Source organism: Phacochoerus africanus, chromosome 15 (assembly GCF_016906955.1).
Source record: "Phacochoerus africanus isolate WHEZ1 chromosome 15, ROS_Pafr_v1, whole genome shotgun sequence".
NCBI lineage: Eukaryota > Metazoa > Chordata > Mammalia > Artiodactyla > Suidae > Phacochoerus > Phacochoerus africanus.
The window spans coordinates 107,721,105-107,738,506 of record NC_062558.1 but is presented as its reverse complement, the minus strand read 5'-3'; the positions used below and the strand labels follow the sequence as shown (position 1 = coordinate 107,738,506).

The 17,402-nt window shown below is 36.5% G+C and overlaps 1 protein-coding gene across 1 annotated transcript in view; it reads right to left on the bottom strand.

Annotated features, from left to right (window-relative positions):
* CC2D2B (coiled-coil and C2 domain containing 2B) overlaps positions 1–17,402 on the bottom strand; it is a 91,357-nt gene that overhangs the window by 55,547 nt on the left and 18,408 nt on the right. The window contains exons 9-11 of the mRNA XM_047762256.1: positions 14,862–15,071; positions 10,678–10,775; positions 5,466–5,606 (exon numbers count right to left, since the gene is read on the bottom strand). Of these exons, the coding sequence (XP_047618212.1) occupies positions 5,466–5,606; positions 10,678–10,775; positions 14,862–15,071 (449 nt within the window). The remainder of the gene's footprint in view (positions 1–5,465; positions 5,607–10,677; positions 10,776–14,861; positions 15,072–17,402) is intronic.

Below are 17,402 nucleotides of genomic sequence, written 5' to 3'. Positions count from 1 at the left end.
TACGCCACAGCCACAGCATGCCAGATCCAAGCCATGTCTGTAACCTACACCACAGCTCACAGCAACGCCAGATTCTTAATCCCCCAAGTGAGGCCGGGGATTGAACCTGCGTCCTCATGAATACTAGTCAGATTCACTTCTGCTGAACCACAATGGGAACTCCTATACCACAATCTCTTACAACAAATAATTTTACATCCTAAGGAAATTATCAATATGATAAACACATACATATGCATTTATATATAACATACATATATATATAAAACTTCATAAGCCTGTTGTCAGTTTTCACAAATTTCTCCCTACTCAGTGCAGTTATCATTAGAGTTTTCAGCCCTTTATAAGGATATCAAGAAACCTTTTCTCTGGTGAGAATAAGAAACTAAGGGGAATGGAAGATTTGAACTTAAGGATACAAACCATGCTTCCTCATTTTTCTTCCCCTCTTTTATTTTTATTTTTATTTTTTTGCCATTTTCTAGGGCCGCTCCTGCAGCATATGGAGGTTCCCAGGCCAGGGGTCTAACCGGAGCTGTTGCCGCCAGCTTATGCCAGAGCCACAGCAACGCAGGATCCGAGCCGCGTCTGTGACCTACACCACAGCTCACGACAACGCTGGATCCTTAACCCACTGAGCAAGGGCAGGGACCGAACCCGCAACCTCATGGTTCCTAGTTGGATTCGTTTCCACTGCTCCACAATGGGAACTCCTTCCTCTCATTTTTTAAGCTGAGAGAACATGAGCATGTATAAGGGCAGGTCACTACAGGGATATTAAACAGTAAATCACAGTAACACTCCTTGGGGAGTTTATGTATAAACAGTAAATAGTTTACAACTTTACTACCACTACTAAAACTACCACAACTACCACCACCACTAACCACTACTACTGCTACTACTACTACTACCACCACCACTAACTACTACTACTACTACCACTGCTACTACTGCTACCACCACCACCACTAACTACTACTACTACTACCACTGCTACTACTGCTACCACCACCACCACTAACTACTACTGCTATCACTGCTACTACTACTACTATCACCACTGCTACTACCACCACCACCACCACCACCACTACTACCACTGCTACTACTGCTACTACTACTACTACCACCACCACTAACTACTACTAATGCTGCCACTGCTACTACTGCTACCACCACCACCACTACCTACTACTACTACTACTACCACTGCTACTACTATCACTGCTACCACCACCACCACCACTACTACTACCACTGCTACTACTGCTACTACTACTACCACCACCACCACCACTAACTACTACTACTACTACCACTGCTACTACTGCTACCACCACTACCACCAACTACTACTACTACTACCACTGCTACTACTACTACTATCACCTCTGCTACTACTACTACCACCACCACTAACTACTACTACCACCACCACTGCTACTACTACTAGCTAACTCTTACACTGTACTTACTAAGTACAGGCAATGTTCTAAGTATTTTACACATATCCACTCATCCAGTCCTCATGGCAAGCCTATGAAGTAGTTATCATTACTATTCCTCTTCATTAATAGTTCAGAAAAACCCCAGTTATCTGGAACCCCTTCAGAAAATAATTGGTCTGGGAATGACTTTTCCTGATAGCCGGGATTTATTCTTTCCAGTACAAAGTTTAGTTTTTTATTTTTAATCTTTTAAAAAAGAGATTCTTAGATTAAATATTATATGCTCTGCAGGGAATACAAAATGGCGCAGCTGCTTTGGAAAACCATATGGCAGCTCCTCAAAATATTAAGCACTGAGTTACCATGTGAGCCAGCTATTCCATTCCTAGGTACACACCCAAGAGAAATAAAAACATGTACCTGCACATGTGAGGAATAACTGTTAATAGGAAGATGGTTTCTGTTGGAGGGGTGACTAAAATGTTACAAAATGTTAACTGTGGTGATGGCTGCACAATGCTGTGAATATATTAAAAACCACTGAACTATACAATTTAAATGGATGAACTATATGGTATGTGAACTATATCTCATTGTCATTTAAAAATGTCATATGCTTTTTGCCTTCTGAAGTAAGATGTAGAGACTGTGATGTAGATATTACCTGTATGGGCTTGAGAGCAGACTACTTGTACTGAAAACCCAGACCCATTACTGGCACTATGAAATTTTGCTAAGTTACTTAGGTACTTTAGACCTTACTTTTCTCATCTGAAAATTGGGTTGTTATGAGAATTAAATGCACTAATTTATGTAAAGTTCTCAGTCCAGTGCTTGGAGCACAATATACACTCAGAAAATATTATTATTGTTTTTCTGATTCAGAGTAATCAATATGAACTTCAATTAACTTATTGTTTAGTCCATTGGCACTCAGACTTTGTCACACATTAAAACCTCCTGGGGATATTTTTAAAGCTCTCGATGCTCAGACCAAAGATCACACCAATTAAATCATACTAGTGGTTTTTACCTCTCACGTGATTCCAATGCACAGCATCTCAGGCAATGTACAGTAGTTAGACAATATGTGTCTTAGCACCTGGAGTCCCTTTTTGAGGAGATTACTGAGACAGTGATCTTGGGTCCATAGCTTCCTCCTTTCTATTCAGTAGCTGTGGGAAATGGGATTTTCCTGCTTGTATAGCTTACACTTTGGGTATCTTTTTTTCTTTTTTCTTTTTTGGCTGCACCAGCTTCCTGGGCCAGGGATCGAATTCGAGCTGCAGCTTCGAAATTATGGCCACAGCTGCAGCAATGCCAGGTCCTTAACCGTGGCACCATAGCAGGAACTCTTTTCTGTATCTTTATTAAAGCCCCTTTGACAGTTATCTGGATCCCCTCCAGGTAAGTAGGCGCCTAACAGAGAACACAGGTGAAGAAAATACACAGGAATTTGAGTTCACTGTGCTATTTACCAGTGCTGTGGTTTGGGTTCGGTAGCCAAAATGTAACAAGGCTACTTACCCAGCCAGTTTCTCTAAATTTAATGTAGCATTGCTAACATTTGACAAGGAGAGTTTATTGCCTGAATGACTAGACAGGACTTTATCCTCAACTTCCTGTTATTTCATTCTCTCACGAACACGTCATAAAACCTGCTCTAGTTTCCCAATCAATAACCTCCATATGTGGAAATCCGATGAACATTTTTAGTCCTGTACTTAACTGATACTTCAGAAGCATTAAACACTGTTAACCACTCCCTCCTATTTAAAATACTCCCCTTTCTTTGACTCTGTGGCAAAACACTCTACCTGGGGTTTCTCTGTTTCCTCCACTGGCTTCTCCTCCTCTGCCAAGGCATCCGAAACAGTTCCTCTACACAGCTCTCAGCCCACTTCTCATCTCATCCTTTGTCCTCTAAGCAATTCTATTCACACTCCCAGCTTCAATTACTATTACTCTGCTAGAGAATCCACATTTTTCTTTCTAGCACAAACCATACATCCAGCTGCCCATTCAATTGCTTTATTTAGGGATATCTCAAAAGTTTATCAAATTCAATATGCCCAAAGTCAAATATATGAAGAAAAGATCACCTCGGCTCAGTGTTTAGGTCCCAAATCTTCTTGTCATAAGTACTGACTTCCCCATAGGCCTGGATACAAGCTTATTCAGTTAGGTTCACAAGGTGAAGGCTTGTGATGAGATCGCTGATGATAAAGTTGGCCAGGAAACAGAGTTCCCAGAAGTGCCTTCAATCAGCTTTTCTTTTCTTCTTTTTTTTTTTTTTTGTCTTTTTAGCTATTTCTTGGGCCGCTCCTGCGGCATATGGAGGTTCCCAGGCTAGGGGTCAAATCGGAGCTGTAGCCTCTGGCCTATGCCAGAGCCACAGCAACGTGGGATCCAAGCCGCACCTGCAACTACACCACAGCTCACGGCAACGCCGGATCGTTAACCCACTGAGCAAGGGCAGGGACCGAACCCGCAACCTCATGGTTCCTAGTCGGATTCGTTAACCACTGCGCCACGATGGGAACTCCCAAATCAGCTTTTCTAATTGATCAGAATGATACTTGGCTCAAGCCAAATGCCCCATTTTAGGGTAGCTGGGGCTGGCTAGTCCAACTGGGGCCAACTTCATCACTGACATTGTGGGGTTTAGGTTCAGAAGTCCACAAGGCAATCTGGAGAGCCAAGCCCAAGCCAAAGTCCCCTGGGAAAGGTGAATTCATTAAATGAGGAAGAACACAGGCAAAGGGCCTCAGGTGGGACTGGAGTTTCTTAGAATAAGAGTAGGTGGTGAGCAGGTATGTTGGTCCAAGGCTACTGTTCTAAATAAGCTTATGGCATCTGTGGCTCTCCTTTTCTGAAGAGGGGTTCCTAATGCATGGGTGTATTAGACTGGTTTAAACGATGAGAGGCAGGTCAGCAAGTTTATGTGAATTTGGGAGTCTAAGATAAAGGTCCATGCTGGGTTAGGTTTAGAAACTCTCAGAAGCACTTTTGTTAAAAACTATTAAAGCCGGGGAAAAAGTCAACAAAGGTAAATATCTTTAATTGCCTGAAATTACAATAATGTTTTACAGTTTTGAAAAACAAAAGACCCAGGAAAAAGGGTTTAGGAGGAAACTGTTGGTTCACAAACAGCTTAAGTGATTAACAAGAAAGGTTTTTATTTTATTTTATTTTGTCTTTTTGCTGTTTCTTGGGCCGCTCCCGTGGCATATGGAGGTTCCCAGGCTAGGGGTCGAATCAGAGCTGTAGCCTCTGGCCTATGCAGAGCCACAGCAACGTGGGATCCAAGCCGCGTCTGCAACCTACACCACAGCTCACGGCAACACCGGATCGTTAACCCACTGAGCAAGGGCAGGGACCGAACCCGCAACCTCATGGTTCCTAGTCGGATTCGTTAACCACTGCGCCACGACGGGAATTCCACAAGAAAGGTTTTTAATTTGTAACTATCTCTTCAGTAACATATGTTTCTAGGATCTCTATGTTCCACCTGGGAGTAGGATTGCTGAGTCTATGTTTATAAGAAACTGCCAAGCTGTTTCCAAAGTGGTTGTACCATTCTGCATTTCCACCAGAGTTCCTGTTGCTTTGCCAACATTTGTTCCTGTCTTTTTTCTTCCCTTTCTCTCCCCTCCCCTCCTCCCTCCCTTTCTTCCCCTTTTTTTTTTTTGATTTTAGCCATTCTAATAGGTGTACAGTATATTCCATTGTAGTTTTAAATTACATTTCTCTATTGACATGACATAATGTTGAGCATCATTTCATATATTCATTTGCAATCCACATGCCTTCTTTAGTGAAGTATCTGTTCAAATCTTTTGCTCATTTTTAAATTAAGCTCTTATTAAGTCATAAATATTATTCATATATTCAAGATACAAGTCCTTTCTTACTACATCAAGTAGCTGACTAGTTTCTGGATTTGCTCCCAGTAAACCTAGTTATTCGTGGGTTGTTCCAAGAGACACCTATAAGAATAAGGCAGCTACTCACCTTTGAAACTGTAACTTGATCGGGGTGCTTGTAAACCCTTGCCGTTGTCGAAGGGATTTTATCTGTTTCCAAGTCCGTAATATGCTGTGTAGTAGGGAGAAGTCCTTTTCCTTTTCTAAGTCATAGAGCTGTTTTGTATTACTATGATAATAATATTAGATTAAAAATATGTTAGCGGACTAGAACCAGAAGCCATTAAATATAGCCTAGAAGAAAGGATTCTGGACCTTTCACTAAATCTTCTGGACCCCTCACCTTTTTTTTTTTTTTTTTTGACACTTTATCCACATCTCGATATAGAGAATGAAATTCCACTTAGAGGTTCATACCTCTTTTACTTACAGATTTTTTACCATTCAAAGTGCCCTGCTAATATTCACGTATTTCCAGATTTTCTGGACATTCTTTAGTGTATTCATTACACTTTTTCATATTAACAATTAAAAGCATTGCTTCAAATTTAGGTATACTTCGCCTGATAGGGTACTGAGCAGATTATTTGGATACTGAAGTATTGTATTATCTAAAGACGCTTATTCTGGTTTCTTGACTTTGCATACACACTACAGTATGGCAAATTACCCTGACTGCTTTTCTTTTTTCTTTTTTTCTTTTTCAGACTGCACCTTTGGCATATGGAAGTTCCCAGGCTAGGGGTCGAATCAGAGCTGCAGCTGCCAGCCTACACCACAGCCACAGCAACACAGGATCTGAGCTGTGTCTGCGACTCATACCACAGCGTAGGGCAATGCTGGATCCTTTAACCCACTGAGGGAAGCCAGGAATTGAACCCGCATCCTCATGGCTACTAGTCAGGCTCCTTACTGCTGAGCCATAATGGGAACTTCCTGATTGATATTCTAACGTCAAATCATCCTTGCATTTCTGGAATGACCTCGACTTAGCTATATTATTTGATAAAATTCTATTTAGCATATTTATATCCATGTTCATGAATGAAATAGGGTTGCAATATTTTTTGCATTACTAGGTTTCAATTTCAAGGATAAGACAGTTTCATAAACTGAGTTGAGAATAGGATCCCTTTTTTTACTTTTTGGAAGAGTTTATGAAAAATAGAAGTTATCTTTAAACTAAAGGTTCTCAAACTTTATTGTGCTTTAGAATCACATGAAGGGTTTGTCAAACACAGATCTGCAGGCCTTAACACCAGAGTTCCTGATTTAGTAGGTCTGTAGGTAGACATGATAATTTGCATTTCTAACAGGTTTCCAGGTAAATTGAAGCTATTAGTATGGGGACCACACTTTGAGAATCACTGCTTTAAATGTTCTACAGTATTCTAGTTCAGTCCTCTGAGCCTGGAGTTTTCTTTGTAGAAAGGTTTCAAGTTACTGGTTTGATTTCTTTAACAATTACTGAACTACTTAAGTATTTTTCCCCTTCTTTTACCATTTCTTGTATATATTCTGGAGTTGAATATATAGATAAATAAATATCTATATATTTTTATAGATATTTGTCCTTTCCATGTAAATGTTCACATTCTTTCGCATTAAGTCATTTAAACTATACAGTATCTGCAGTAATGTCCCCTTTCTTGATATTAAATAATGTATATTTGTGCTGTTTCTTTTTCTCTTGATCAGCTGTTAGAATTTATCAATTTTTATCAGACATCTGGATTTGTTGACTCTTATCCTACCTTTCTTACTAATTTCTGTTCTCTTTCTTTCTTTCTGTCCTTTTTCCTAACTTGCTGAGAAAGATGCTTAGCTCATTCATTTTCAAACTTTCTTTTTCTCTAACATATGTGTTTAAATAAACAAATTTTCCTCTGAGAACTATTTTAGCTGTATCTCACAAATTTTGATATGTAGTTTCAGTAAATTAAAAAAAATCTTCCAATTATCATTATGACATCTTCTCTGACAAATAAATTATCTAGATATGTACTTCTTAATTTCCAAACATATAGCGATTTCCCAACAATATTTTGGTATTTCTGTATTGGACTTCTGCATTGAATGATTTAAATGCTTTGAATATATTGAGACTCCGAGATTTACTGAAATAATATAGGATCAACTTTTATAAATGTTCTTCCATGTGTTCTGGAAGAGTGGTATTTTGCAGTTGTTGGCTGCAAAATTTTATATATGTGTCAGTTAAGTCAGAGAAAGATAACATATATGTGGAATCTAATAAAAATGATACAAAAGAACTTATTTATAAAACAGAAACACACTCACAAATTTCAAAGCAAATCTTATGGTTTCATTTGTGAAACCATCGGGGGAAGGGGAGAATTGGGAGGGTGGGAATAACACATACACATGACTGTATAAAATGATGATTAACAAGAACCTACTGTATAGCACAACAAAATCTACTCAATAGTTTGTAATAACCTATATGGGGAAAAATAATAGATACATTTATATTCAAGACTAATTCACTTTGAGGTATATCTGAAACTAATACAACATTGTAAGTCAACTATACTCCAATAAAATTTAACAAAAACTATAAAACAATTAAGTCAAGTTTATTAATCATGTTGTTCAAATCTTCTGTCCTCAGATCTTTTGGCTTCCTTGTTCCATCAGTTGCTCTGAAGAGTATGTTAAAATTGCCCAATATGTTTGTGAATTTTCTATTTCTCTTTGCATTTCTGTCAAATTTTGCTTTCTATATTTTGAAGCCATATTATTATATGCATATACATATATAATATGCATATACATACATACATGTGAATTAAACCATGTATTTTGATGCGGCCTTTTAGCTTTAGTCAAGCTTCATGCCTTAAAGATCTATTTTACCTTATATTAACATAGCTTTGCCAGCTTTTTTTGTTAGTATTATGTGGCATATTTTTTTTCATTATTTTGTTCTCTAACTTTCTGTATCCTTATGGTCTAGATAAGTCTCTTAGCAAATAACATATGATGGATTAATTCAATTATTCTAATCTAGTCTAGATAAAAATGGATCACTTATTTAACTCCACCATTTTCTTTTATGCTTTTCCCTTGTCTCATCTGTTTCTATATTACTTTTTCTCTATTTTTTTTACCTTATTTTAGATTGGTTGAATATTTTTTATTATCCCATTTTCCTCTTCAGTTGATTTAGAAGCTAGATTTTTTATTCTCTTCCTTTAGAGGTTATAAGCTAAAATTTTTAAGTCCTTGATTTATCAACATCTAATATTAAGCTTTACCTTCACTCTCCTCCTAGTCAATGGAAGTATCTTTAGTTATATTTACCCTTCTCCATCCTTTACTCCATTCTAGGAGTTTTTAATATTTTTTTTTCTATTAGGAGGATCTTCATTATAGGAAAAATTTTACTTTAAAACATTAGAACAGCTCACTTGAACATCATCCTCAGTGTCTTACTGACCTTTGTATTCTTAGCTTAGGCCTAGCATATAAGAATTGATCAATAAAGGTTTTTAGAATTAATGGATAAATGATTATTATTATTATATATGAGCACAAACTTTTCTGCTATAATCTTTTTATTTTATTTTTTATATATATAATGATTTGTATTTTTTTCCATTACAGCTAGTTTACAGTGTTCTGTCAATTTTCTACTGTATAGCATGGTGACCCAGTTACACATACATACATACGTTCTTTTTTCTCACATTATCATTCTCCATTATAAGTGACTAGACATAGTTCCCAGTGCTACACAGCAAAGGCAATAGTCTTCATCTATTAACCCCAAGCTCCCAATTCATCTCACTCCCTCCTCCTCCCCCTTGGAAACCACAAGTCTATTCTCCAAGTCCATGATGGCACAAATGAACCTTTCCACAGAAAAGGGTCCCTAATATTTTTAACTCTTTCTGTATTTTTATACCCTATAGACAGCATTCCATCATTACATGATTGTTTCAGAGACTTACCCACATATTTCCCACTCTCTCTGCTCCTCAATTCTTCCTTACTTGCTCTGTGTTCCTTATGTCAATGACTGTTCTTTGCCTTAAATTTTAGTTAATCTTATAATACTAGTTTATTGTTTTATAAATAGTGATGGCTTCTATTCATTCATTTATTCATTCATCCAACTGAGTGCTCACTGTGTGCCAGTACTTACAAAAGGCATATGTCAACTTCCTCTAGTAGTACTGTTTGCATTTAACTAGGGTATTCTAGGAAACCAATTATTTAAAACAACTTTCCTCTAGTGCTTAAGAGTTTGTAGAAAGTTTCAGGTAATGCGCAGGGAGTCAGGAAAATTCTTTAACTATCAAATCACTTTCACAGTTATCATATCTTTGTGCATAGCTTAACTTTCTACCCAATAAGTACCTCCCAGAGAGCTTTCTTGTTTTTGGAGATTCCTTGAGACATAATCATGTGTTGTCTTGACATTATTTTTCCCATTATTTTATGCCTTCCTAACTTCTCTTCCAAATCAGTCTGTTAGCCAATGGTTCCCAATTTTTAGACCATGTTTTTTTAATAGGGGTCCCTGACTCTATATGCTCTTTGAGTACTGTCATTAGATTTAATTAAAAATATATCTTGCACATATGTATATGTGGGCCAATTCTCAAACATATCAAATACTTGAGATAAATATAATCCAAGTGAACTGAAAGGTATTAGTAAACTCAGTAGTTTTTAATCAACATGTGTTTTTTTAAATAAGTGGATAGTAAAACTACAATTACTTTCATGTGGCCCTTTTGTGAAATATTTTTACACAAAAATGTGTCTTTACAAAAGGTTGGAACCATTTCCATAATTGCTTAAAGAGTAAGGATCTTCAGCAATTCCACTCTTAGTATACACTTGGAAAAAATGAAAACTCTAATTCAGAAAGATACATGCACCCTAATGTTCAGAGCAGCGCTATTTACAATAGCCAAGACATGGAAACATGATCGGCTTAAGAAGTATAGTGCTGCTGTAGTGGAATATTACTCAGCCATAAAAAAGAATGGAACATTGCCATTTGTGGAAACTTTTGGACCTAGAGAATATTTTGCTTAGTGAAGTCAGATAGAGAAAGACAAATATCATAAGACCTTACTTGCATGTGGAACTAAAAAATAATATAAATGAATCTATACACAAAATAGAAACATACAGACGTAGAAAAGAAACTTAGAACATACATATACACGTCATTTTCTTATATCTTCCATAGCATTGTACAATAGTTTATCTAAAGAAGTTGCTTAATAAATGCTTGATGAATACATGAATGGCCTAAAACTTACCTTATCTGCCAATAATAATCCTGTAAAGATTTTCTGGTCAGCTGGCTTATTTTCAAATTTTCATTTGCTAATTTGGTAGCATCTGTCAGTGCTTTAAGCTACAACAAATAAAAGAGCTTTTTTGGTACATTTTATCCACTTGTTACTATTCTATTTACCTGTCAGTCTAGGTATGTGCAGCAGAAGTACAAGTATATAACTTTTGGGGTATTACTATCTTGTCTTCCAAAATATATTTTATAAAAGCGCCTTGGAGCAGAACTGAGAAGAATCTCAATGTTTGTCTAAGAAATAAACGTTATACCTTGAAATTTCTAGGTAATCATTTATCAATTAATATGAAAAAAATGGCAATCAATTGAGATGGCATATTGAGCACAGGAATGTATCTTATCTTATACCTAAAATCCCATGGTTACAGGAAAGATACCTATCTTTATCCATATCCACTGCCATCATCACAACCATATCTACATATGTATTTATATCTATATCTATATATCTCTATAAAATAATAAATGCATAATAAGTTAGGAAAACAAGTAAAATCAACAAAATACACTGAGCAAAGCGCAAAACGAGATAACTATCCACAGAAAAATAAAGCCAGAAGAAATTATGCCCTAAAATGTGCAGAAGTCTGTCAGTGAGGGACAGTTTCTTGGAACTCCAAGACTAGAGTCAAATGCTATAAACTTTTACTTGAAAACATAAGAGAAGACCTCAACAAACATGAAGACATACTACATTCCTGGATGAGGAAATCTAATTTTTAATAAATATAAAATGTCTTTAAAAATTCATATAATAATATAATGCAATTATAAAAGCGCCTTGGAGCAGGATTTTTAAATAGAAGTTAGGATTTTTAAATAGAAGTTAACAAGCTAATTCTAAGGTTCATCTGGAAGATCAAACCTATAAGTAAAACAAAAGTACCTATAACAAAAGTATCCTAGGGAAAAAAAAACAATAAAAAGGCACTTGTTTTTATAGATCATAATTTAATAATTAAATATAGTAATTAAAACAGGGTAGGACTAGACAATATGTCAGTGGAATAGAGTCTCCTTAAGCAAACCTATGTAAATATGTGAAGCTAGCTTAGTAAAGACAGGATTTTAAATCAGTCAGAAAATTATGATGTTTAGATATCAGGCTAATCTTTGGGGAAAAAGAAATAGAGTTGGAGCCCAACCTCACAAGACACAAGACAAACTGCAAACAGAATTAAAAGCTATAATTAGACACACACACACACACACACACACACACATACTATATTATTAGAAGAATATACAGAAAGACATCTTTATAATTTTGGTCTTCCAGACACTATTGATTGCCCTTGAATGCTCACTTCTCTTGGTTGGCAGAACTGCAATTTTGTTCAATTGCCCAATCTCCATTTATTTCAGAGGTAAACCCTTATTAGTCTAGCCATCTGTAGCAACTTCATTCTTCTCACTAGTGACTGGTCTAGGCATAATCATGTCATACAATTCTAGTCAATGAGACATGAGGGGCAATCTTTTGAGGTGTGGGGGAAGGTTGGTGAAGGCTTTAACTGAGACTCTAGGCTGCATATTCTGTGTCTGGTCAGCATGCCTTCAACTGGAGCAGCCACTCTGTTCTTTCCCATAGGAGAAGCCAACCAAGTCAATTTGCTGAAGATAAAGATTAGAAAGAGAGAAAAAAGCTAGGGTTGTTGATGATATTGTTGAGCCACCAAATTAACCAACTCTATAGCTGCCCTAACTTGGGAATTTTGATACAGTTTGAGAAAGAGTTTTCTGTGAATTGTAACCAAAGGTATACTGATTGACAGAAATCTAGGAAGCCTTTCTAAGTGAACAACAAAACCTAAAATCCCCAAGGCAAAAAAACTGACAAGATTTGACCTCATAAAATTTTAAATACTGAAGTTACAGTCATGGTTCAGCTGAAACGAATCTGACTAGTATCCATGAGGACGCAGGTTCAATCCCTGGCCTCACTCAGTGGGTTAAGGCACTGCCATGAGCAATGGTGTAGGTCACAGATGCGGCTCAGATCTGGCATTGCTGTGGCAAAGACCAGCAGCTACAGTTCCAATTAGACCCCTAGCCTGGAACCTCCATATGCTGTGGGTGCACCCCCCCACCAAAAAAGACCAAAAAATTGTTAAATATTTCCAAGAGATAGAAAAAAAAATTAAAAAGAAAGTAACAGGATAGGGTTAATATATATGTATGTATATATATATATATATATATTAAATTCAAAAGACACATATCATTGTATGGACTTATATCCTGTGTGTGTGTGTGTGTGTGTGTGTGTGTGTGTGTGTGTGTGTATGAAAACTCTTGTAATTAGTTAAAGATAAATAAAGCTACAGAAAAATGGGCAAATAATATCAACTTTTGGTAAGGCTCTGGGAAGTGTCCTCTCTCCTGTACTGTCAGTGGAAATTCAAACTGAAAAAACTTTTTGGAAAGTCAATTCATCACTCTCTAATAAAATTTAAACTTCATGCACCTTTACCTTTGACCAAGAAATTTCACTTCTGACTCTACCCTACAGAAGTTTTCAAATGTGTGTTCAAATATACATGTACAAGGATTAATTACATGTACATTGTTTAATTATTTATAATCATAAAAGATGGAAATGACCTAAATGTTATGAATGGGAAGTGATTAAGCATATTAATATACAGGTATATATGGGTCCATGTACAGTGATATGAGAAAAGCTTCAAGATGCAGAATTAATTTTTAAAAACCAAGTTACCAAATAATATATATGGAAGATCCAATTTATGTTAAAAACCATCATGGCTTATGTATATACAGAGATACATGGAAAAAAGAACTTTCAGGTTGTAGTTCAAACTTTAAGGTTGTAGCTGAGGTGAAGATTAAGTAGGGCTTTCATATGTTAAAACTTCTATACTTAATCTTTTCCAATACAATGTATTCCTGTATTGTCTATGTAAAAAAAGAAAAAAAAATAGAGGGGAAAAATAGCAGAAGTGAAGAAAAGTAAAGATCAACTAAGAAATTACTTTTGTCTCCCAAGAATTAATAAAATAATAATATTTTAAAATGTTACAAATGATCCCCAAATGTTATTTTATACAGAGAGCCATGCTACATGAAAAATGAATGTAGAGGATTTTTTAATGTACAGTAATAGATAGTACTCTAGTGAAATAAAATTGATATTGCTAGGTCAGACTTCAAAGATTATACATTACTGTTGGAAAATGGTCTATTAAGTAGAAATCTATAAATCAAATCACTTTTCAATCACCTAGATCTTTATTTCAAAGTTGGTTCCTTCATTCACAAAAGCAATGGTTATAATATTAAACTAAAAGTTAGAATACTCAATATTTGCCTTAGGAAATATTCTGACATTATTAATGCATGTTCTTCATCCATTAAGTTCTCTCACACAATTGCTACATGAAAATTCAATCAAATGATTTGTCCTGTGGGTTCAGCACTTGTATTCTTAAAAGGAGATATATTAAGGTACAATTCATTTCTAGCTTATTGGAACATCCTGGTAACTCTGTCAGGCTTGAATACTTAACTAAATACCTTGCTAAATATTCATTCTTAAAATGTATTCATTAGTTGAATAAGACCTATCAAAATATCTTTTTAGAGAGAATACTAGTTAACAAAACGCTCATATAGGATTTTCTGTTGTGGCTCAGCGGAAACGAACCCCACTAGGATCCATGAAGATGCGAGTTTTGAGTCCTGGCCTCACTCAGTGGGTTAAGCCTCTGTAAGCTATGGTGTCGGTCACAGATGTGGCTCGGATCCCTGTGGCGTAGGCTGGCAGCTGCAGCTCTAATTCAACCCCTGGCCTGGGAACTTCCATATGCCACTGGAGCTAAAAAGCAAAACAAAACACAACAAAACACAAAAACTCATATATCAGAGACAGCTACAGAGTTTAAATGAGAGATACAAATTCATAAAAACAATCAGTGGATACTCTGATTTCTCTTCAGACTTCATGTCCCCTTCATGATGCCATTAGATAACTTTGTATTCATCGTTCTCAGACTAAGAGTAAATGCCGTGGGAAAATACTTTAGGATAGCCTGCTCTGTACTAGGAAGTCTGTTTCCTCCCTCAACATTAACGTTTCAGCTCTGTAAATATAGTGAAAGTCATTCTCACCTTCTCATACAGCAGCTGAGTTAAATTCTGTTGCTGCCTGTCTTGAAAACACTCATAAAGTTGGAGCAGCCTGGCACATAATACTTGTTCTTGATTGAAGAGAGGGTGATGACTGAATTGCAAACCCACAATGTTGAGATCTAAATGATACATTTCCCCTTGACCTTCCATTTTGTTCCTAACAGAGATTTCTAGGTCAGATTTCACTGCCTTTTAAAGAAAAATATTTACGCAATGTTAATTTGATTTATTTCTTTTGAAATTAGAAGGAACTTCTTATAAAAATAATATGTTAACTGTAAGAAAATTAAGAGACACAGAAAAAGCAAAGAACAACTGTTTGCTCCTTCTTCCTTGAAATTGATTATAGCCCTTTATTTCATAAAATGTATTCATATTGCAGTGTTTCAATTATCTTGCTATAAATTACTGTCATCTACCTTACTGTTGTGTAGAGGTTGAACTTTCAAGTTATAAGCCCCAAAATAATTTCCCATAGGAAAGCTATGACAAATGGTGTTTGGAACCGGTGGGACAATAGTTCACTATGTGATGATCTAATAGTCATCTGTGGACAGAGGTAAGTGGCAAATCCTCATAAAAACATTGTTCCTAAGTGAGCACATTGGTAATCCCCAGGAAAGTTCCCTGGAGGTGACTGGACTCTTTAAGCAAATCCTACCTTATAAGCAGATCATCTTTCTTTATACATGAGACTGCCTCCGTTTATATACCAGATTGCCCCTAAATCAGTTGAAGTTTGTAGGCCTTAGATTATATTCAAATCAATTTAACCATGTTGTAGTACCCTACTTTTAATTTAAGCATATATGTTTGAATATGGATGCAGATGGTTTTTAGTGATGTAATTTGAGAAGGCTAGTGGGTTGCTTAGCACATACAGCCTAATTCATGAATGCCTCGCCATGATAGGAGTCATGACAGCATCTACCTATTAAAAAAAAAAAAAAAAAGAGCATAAGCCCTTTCCCTAGATCCAGTCTGCAGCAGCAGAGCATACCTTCCAGTCTGTGCCATTTGCTGTCTCCGGCAGCTATTATGCCTGCTGTTACACTGAAAAAAACTGCTGTTCCACCCTTAACCTGGTGTGGCATATCCAGTATTTCTCAAGGACTGTAGGTCACCAGTATGATGCTTACATTTCTCCCTCCCTCCTCTCTCCTGAGTCAGGAATCCTCTCCTCTTTCCTCATTGGGTTGAGAAGAAACAAGAGATTAGTCATAAAGCTTGTTTCTATTTTATCCTTCTCCTATAAGTGTCTATTCTCAGTGTAAAGACCAACTCAGAGGGGGAAACCCACACTTAATTCCACATATAAAATTTAGTAATCAGTAGTAATTGGTCATGAACCAGGTAAAACTACAAAGGAAATAAACAGTTTCAGTTTTAAACAACCAAATGACAAATGAATAATTTTGGAAATTAAAGTGGTTAAGTTAGAGATGCCTGTTTTGTTGAGCAGATTTAGCACAGGACAAACAACTGCATAACTTGCTTTGAGTTTCTATTGGAATAACACAAGCCTCTGCCCTTGGTCTTGCCCTACTCAGCACTACTGACTGCAGTGCTCAGAAGCTAGAGGAAGATAGCTGAGATCATGGAAAAACCTAACAATGGTCAAAGGAAGTAAGTTTAGACTGGACAGCAAAAGCTAAAGGTAAAAGTAAACTTCAACTATTTGAAGAGCTGTCACATAAGTGAAGTAGTTCATGAGTTCCTTATGGCCCAGGTCAAAAGAGCAGTAGTGATCCAGAAGGGAGATTTTAATTCAACACAGAAAACAAACAATTCGAATGGGATAATACTGAAGTTCTCTTGGGAGATAGTAAGCTCTATGATACTGGTTAAAAGCAGAAGTTGACTGAGGGGATTAAGTGACCTTCTAGAACTAAGTAATTGTGTTAGACCATAAGACCAAAGATCTAGGTAACAGCGAATCAGGAACCAGATGAAAGCACAAAAACATCCAAGTTGATGACACATTTAAGATCTAGGTAAATATATAAGAGGAGTGCTGGAAGAGGGAGTAAAGGGCATAGCCAAATGCGTAGGCAAAACCAGTCAATGAAAAACAAGCAAATAAGACCTGAGGTATGACAGGGCATTAAAGCTGGCAGAGGCAACGGCAAAGAGAAGACTTTAATACTCAGACAGCTATTATCTCTGCTTCGGTTGCCTTTGCATTTCTTTTATTCAGGTGAGAAATCCCAAACATACCTTGCCTCCATGGCTGGCTGAGCAGAGTAAAAAATATGGTGAAGATAGAAGGAAAAGGCAGGCACAAGCATTTGTCTGACACAAATTCCAAAACGTTGCCTGTTAAGGATGCAGCTACAGAATGAATTTTAATACTCAGTTTACATCCTTGGTGAAGTGACATTTACATTTATTCCCAACTCTAATAAGAGTCCATAAAGTAGTGAAATTAGCTTGGATGAAGCTAGAACGCACTGGAGGAAAAGTTACTTGATCAGCCCAGTGGTTTCCAACTTGAGATTCTAGATGGTTACAAAGGTTAAT